At 35.2% G+C, this 6,283-nt stretch overlaps 1 protein-coding gene across 2 annotated transcripts; it reads left to right on the top strand.

The window, feature by feature from the left end:
* Window positions 1-2,348: 2,348 nt before the first annotated feature.
* Window positions 2,349-5,488, top strand: LOC107425706 (uncharacterized). 2 transcript variants are annotated; one of them, XM_016035722.4, is made up of 4 exons: window positions 2,349-2,505; window positions 2,933-4,019; window positions 4,149-4,700; window positions 4,861-5,488. In XM_016035722.4, exons 2-4 carry the CDS (start codon window positions 3,033-3,035, stop codon window positions 4,933-4,935), a joined length of 1,614 nt encoding a protein of 537 aa, XP_015891208.3. In that variant the 5' UTR covers window positions 2,349-2,505; window positions 2,933-3,032; the 3' UTR covers window positions 4,936-5,488. The 2 variants fall into 2 exon arrangements, with proteins under 2 accessions (XP_015891208.3, XP_060675121.1); XM_060819138.1 differs by having other exon boundaries at window positions 2,372-4,019.
* Window positions 5,489-6,283: the final 795 nt, after the last annotated feature.

Below are 6,283 nucleotides of genomic sequence, written 5' to 3' on the forward strand. Positions count from 1 at the left end.
TCCAAAGGTTGATTCGTGAGAAATACGATATCATTAACCCAAATTCGTAAGTTATCGTACAGGTTCATGTCATGTCGTGTTATCATATCGTATGAGATTTTATCAGGCATAACCATAGCAAACTATGTATATATATATATATATATATATATATATATATCACTTGAGTATGCCTATGAATACTAACTTATAGTTTGTGTATATCCTCGTTATGCTAGTGAAGTTATTAATTTTGTTTTTTGTTTCAGTGAAATATGATTATGTGTTAAGTGATGACTTGGGTTTGGACAAAATTCATTTGTTTAAAAGTTTTTTTGCTTGGAGTAGGATTATATTCTCTTTGTTGTATTAACTTAGTAGTATATTTTCTTTGTTGTATAAGCTTAGAAGCTAATGTATTATTTTTGTCAAGCTTAACTTATTTTGTTTTTTTAGTTTTTATTTAATGTTTATGTGTTTTTATGTATTTTTTTAAAGGTTTTCTTTAATAATCTACCTTTTTTTTAAAAAAATAAATAAGGTTAAAAAATAAGGATTTTAGAAAAAAAAATTAAGTATTTTATATAAGAAAAAGCTCAAAAAGAAAGCTAAAAATAGCCCGGAATAAATAAAAAAACCTAATTTCAAAATTGATTATCCAATCAGATCCAAACAAATTGCTAATTTGATTAGATTAGAGTGGATTACATGGATAAATCGGTTCAGATTTGATTGAAAATAACCAAACCCATTACTAATTGAATTGAATTAACTACTAATAAATTAGGTCAATTTTGAACGATTAACACCTCTAAAGTGGATAGAGATAAAGATAAAGATGAGAGATGGTTTGGAGATGAACTAAGCGTTAATTGGGTTGTGCGGAAAAACACATGACATAAGGTAAACTAGTAATAGGTAGATCTTAAGACTCTAGTGGGTAGATAGACTATATTAGCTTATGCATTTTTCCTTATTGAATTTTTCCTCTTGCAAAACAGGTAGATGTATCACTTAGCTTGCTAATTTGAGTTTAAGAGAATTATGTGTCTTCTTATAGTTACCAAATTCGTGGTATGTGTAGAAACACTTTTTGTACTACTATGTGTGCCGAATATTTGGTCTGAATCATGCAAAATAAAAATGACCATGAAGATCTTTGGGGCACCAATGTAATGCCAGCCCAAAACATTCTGACTATCAAGTCAATGAAAGTGCTTTAGATGGCAAAGTGCAATTAGGCTTGTTGAACGAGTGATGTACCTTATGTGCATGACATAATGAGATATTATACACTACAATCAGGGTTGCTTATGGGACAAGGAAATTGGCTTATCGAACCCTAATGGGTTGGACTGCATAGTCATATTTTAGGAAAGTAGGGCTCCTATGAAGAATGAACCAATTCAGCATCGTGTAATAGAATAAGTGTTACATGAGAAGTCATTCAAACAGAATGCCAATCGTATGCCTTTGACATATGGCTCTGACATTTCGAGATAGATAATCTCAGATACCAGTAACATAACCTTGAAATGATTACTTAGTAGGTTCATAGATAACTCATCCAATTTGAGGAAAATTCTTATCCAGCTCGATTTTATGCCAATCAAACAGGTGAAGCTTCATCCAATGGTGAGATATAGGTCATGATTATAAGATTCTGAGATAGCTAGGTTGTTCATAGCTTGATTACTTTAGTTAGAAATTTATAATAGAGTTTAGCTTGAAATTATGATTCATTAGTTAGAATGAATCATACCTTACAATACACATTGAATTGTGGTACAAGGATGGGTACACAGTAACATTTTTTTAGTAACTTAGTTGGGACTCTAAGAATATTCTTAGTCATTATATTCTTTTAAAATGTGATATTCTTTTTTGAGACGTGGGTATTCTTAAGTTGTTTTTATAGTGAAGATTCTTTACTATTCTCGAACAACAATGGCCATAGAGAAGTACCAAGAAAGGCTCTTAAGCATTACCTTTTATTAAATTCTAACAAGGCGTGGCACAGGGGAAGATGCTAAATGCATTAAAAATTAGAAGGGGAAAAAAAAAACAATTTAGAAGAATTAATTTTAATATCCTATCTTTTAATGTGCACATATTCATTATATTTAGTTGTATCTATATTTATTTGTCAAAGAAATTATTAATCTTTTTTATAAATTTATTGTTAAGATTCAATATATATATATATATATATGCATGTATATTGAACCGGTTAATTTATTATTATACATATATATTATTGTTTTCATGAAAGATATTATTGCTTTTATAAAGTAATTTATTTTTAGGTTTTTGAACTTTATACGATAGCCTATTTGTATTAGAAAATCCTTTTTACTAGAAAGCCCATTAATTTACAAAGACACGCCGTTTGAAAAGTAAAAAAATAAAAAAAATAAAAAAAATAAAAAAACAACTGTCTTCAACCTTCAGTCAGAGATCAGCAACCAACCTGAAGCCGCAAGGATAAAAATTTCGCGACGGAAAAAATCGCTTGAAATAGGAAAGGTAATCTTTCATCTTTTTCCCCCTTATTTCATTGTGGCGAAAATCCCAAAACCACCATCCATCTCTCTCTATCTTCACCAAAAATCCAAAACCTCTGCGTCTTCTACTTCTTGCAATTGGGTCGTTGATATTGAGGAAGCCCAGATCATGGAACTATGGTCTTCTGCTTTATCAAGTTTTATGCATAATGCTTTGTTTCTTCGCTTGCATTTCGAACTTTTTTTTTTTCCCCCGTACTTTGTTTAATGGATTTTTTTTTATTTTTTTATTTATTTTTTGGTTGGGTGTGCGTTTTTAGCAAAGTGAAAGTGAATAATTTTAAGCATGAGTTATGTAGACTTGAAAATAATTGAATGCCTTATTTTTGTATGCGCTATTTGTGTGTGCTGATTTAGTTTCTTTTTGTGTATGCTGAAAATTCACATAGAAATAAAGTGAAGGAAGATCTTTAAAAAAAAAAAAAAGAAAAAAAGAAAAAGGAATACATGGGCCAATGTGAGTAGTGAACACATTATTAAGCAGAAGTAATGACGACCAAGCCTGCCAAGATTCAGTATGTTCATATGGTGTATGACGAAGAAGACAACCAACATTTTTGCCGTTCCCTGTCTTTCAATCGTATCCGAAGCCGCCGATGGCGCCAAAGCAGCATGGGCACTGCACTTACAGCCGTGGCGGCTCTCATTATCTCCACCAGCGCTTGGCTCTCTCTTGTCTTCTCTGGCACTACCACTCTCTGTTGGTCTCATCTCAAGCACTGGGATGGCAGCCTCAGCCTCCATTCTTCACCTTCCTACCAAAACCACCAGCAGCACCAGCAGATTTTAGCTGTTTCGCCTCCACTGCAAAACATAATCCCTAAATCTCCTCATCATCATTCTGCTTCCACCACAAATAAAGAGATGGAGATGGAGAAGCTTTCGCTGAGGCACATCATTTTTGGCATTGGTGGATCCTCGCAGCTCTGGCGAAGGCGTAAAGAATATGTGCGGTTGTGGTGGCGTCCAAATGAGATGCGAGGCCATATCTGGTTAGATGAGCCAGTGCCTTCCGAGGATGGTGACGGCTCCTTGCCCCCTGTGATGGTGTCCGAGGACATTTCGCGCTTCCGCTACACCAACCCTGTTGGTCACCCTTCAGGACTCAGAATATCCCGTATCATCACAGAGTGTTTTCGCCTCCGGTTGCCAGATGTCCGGTGGTTCGTTCTGGCTGATGATGACACCATCTTCAACGTGGATAACCTTGTTGCTGTTCTTGGCAAGTATGATCCGTCCGAGATGGTTTACATTGGGAACCCCTCTGAAAGCCATTCTGCCAATACCTACTTCAGCCATTCCATGGCTTTTGGTGGTGGAGGAATCGCCATCAGCCACCCTCTGGCCGAGGCACTATCGACCATTCAGGACAACTGCCTTGACAGGTATCCGAAACTCTACGGGAGTGATGATAGACTCCATGCCTGCATTACAGAAATTGGCATTCCTCTGAGTAGAGAATCTGGTTTCCACCAGGTGATTGTGATTGATTGGTTTGTCTAGTCAATGAATGATTGATGATAATTTGGTTTTGTAAACTTATAATTTGATAATTTGGTTTTGTAAACTTATAATTTTTCTTTCTTTCAAATGGGTTGGTTGCAGTGGGATATTAGGGGTAGCGCGCATGGAATTTTATCCTCTCATCCTGTTGCACCATTTTTGTCTATTCATCATGTTGGAGTTGTGGATCCTTTCTATCCTGGCTTGAGCTCTTTGGAGAGTTTGCAACTTTTTATGAAGGCCATGAGAGTTGAACCCACTGGCTTTTTGCAGCGCTCTATTTGTTATGATCGTGAACACCGCCTTACTTTTCTAGTGTCTCTTGGTTATGTTGTTCAAGTCTTCCCAAACATTGTGCTCCCCCGTGAGCTGGAGCGCTCCGAGCAAACTTTCTCAGCTTGGAATGGTATAAGTCAAAGGAATGAGTTTGATTTCGATATCAGAGATCCTTACAAATCTATTTGTAAGAAGCCTATCCTCTTTTTCTTGAATACAATAGGAAGAGTAGGTAATGCTACATTGGGTTCATATGCTCGTGCTAGAAGAAAAGATGATTTGAAGAGGAAAGTTCTATGCTTTCCCCGTTTGCCTCCCCTGAACAACGTACAGAAAATTTTGGTGTTGAGCTATCCATTGTCCAAGAAATGGCATCTGGTAGCTTTTCTTCTCGTGACTTTTTCCCTCTTTCTATTTTGCTAATTTATTTCATAGATCTTTCACATAACATATGATGATGTTGGTTTTTTTTCTTTTATTTTGTACAAGTTAATAATAGACTCCTATCTTCTGCCTATGTCAATATATTGTTGGACAGGCACCACGCCGGCTGTGTTGCAAACTGAACCAAACAAGTGAAGAAATTCCTACCTTATTAGTAGGACAATGTTGATGGTGCTTTTTGTTTCTCCTGGTGAATTATGCGAATATTTGGGAGGATGTTGATGCTTGGGCTGGGTGCTGAGTTTACCAATTCCGTGTATTTGAGTGACTCAAGTTAGATTGTTGGAATCATTTATCTTGTGCTTTTTGTTACCTTATTGGGTTAGTTGCATTTATGGTGGCATCCAGATGATGTGTGAATACTACGGAGGCAAAAGAATGCAGTTTCAGGCCTTTTTCTGAAGCAAATTGTTGGGGTTCATTTTTACCCCCCAAAAAAAAAAATTTCTGGGGTTCATGTAATCTGGTCTTTAGGATCCTAGAGACAGTAACAATTACAATTCTTTCATGGGCTAGGTTGCAGTGGAAATGTTGCTTGCTTGTGGCTGTGATGCTTCTCAATAAAAGCAAAAAAACCAAAGGTGGTGGTGAACATTATTTCTGGCTAGTGATTGAATGGTTAAACTGTTTTAGTACACTAGTTGAGAAAATGGTTTTGTTGTACATGACGCTAGGCAATATCTAGACAAAGATCTTTGTGCTTGTGGGTGATTATTGATCAAGTTTTTTGTCTTTTGATGCTGGAAGTAGTTTAGAAATTTTGGATTTATTAACTTACTCGTATGGTCTTTATTGAATATCTGGAAGATTTCCACTTTAATGAGCAGTTTTTGTATATAGAATTCTGAAAATTCATTCAACATAGCATTGTCCAGTTTATTTCATGGCTGATTTTGTTCTATATGACCATTTTGATTAAATGTGCAGCCATATCTGCCGTTAATTACTAGAAAGCTTATGTTTTTCTCACAAAAGAGTTGTTATGAAGTTAATAAACATGTTATCAAATACTTTCAAATTGATTTTGACATCTTAATTCTTTTGCTTGTTGCCCAGTTTGCAATTAATCAAGCTATAGGGGGAAGCAAATGAGAAGGGAAAAACCCAAAAAAAAAAAAAAAAAAAAAAATCACTTGTCCATAAAAGAACATCTTGTTCTAGAAGTTCTAGTGCTCACGGGCATCCCAAAAAGGCGATCTAGACTTCCTTTATCAGTTGCTTTGTATTATATATTTTAGACTTAGATCAGTTTGAGAGACTATGAAAAGTAAAAGTAATGACAAAATTTTGGTGATACTTTGAATTGCATATCTTTTGCAAATAAATTCAAATTTCATGTCACCGTTAACAAAAAGTCATGTGTGGACAAGTCAGAGCAAGCAATCTAGTGTCTTCTTCATGCTTTCAATTAGTATTTCATTGTATACAATCAGCATTCGCTTTTGTTAAAAGTTTGCACTCATTCAAGTTCGGAAAAAACATCCTTACCTCCTCTATTATGCCATTTTTTTACATTC

This window comes from Ziziphus jujuba, chromosome 7 (genome assembly GCF_031755915.1).
Source record: "Ziziphus jujuba cultivar Dongzao chromosome 7, ASM3175591v1".
Taxonomy (NCBI): domain Eukaryota; kingdom Viridiplantae; phylum Streptophyta; class Magnoliopsida; order Rosales; family Rhamnaceae; genus Ziziphus; species Ziziphus jujuba.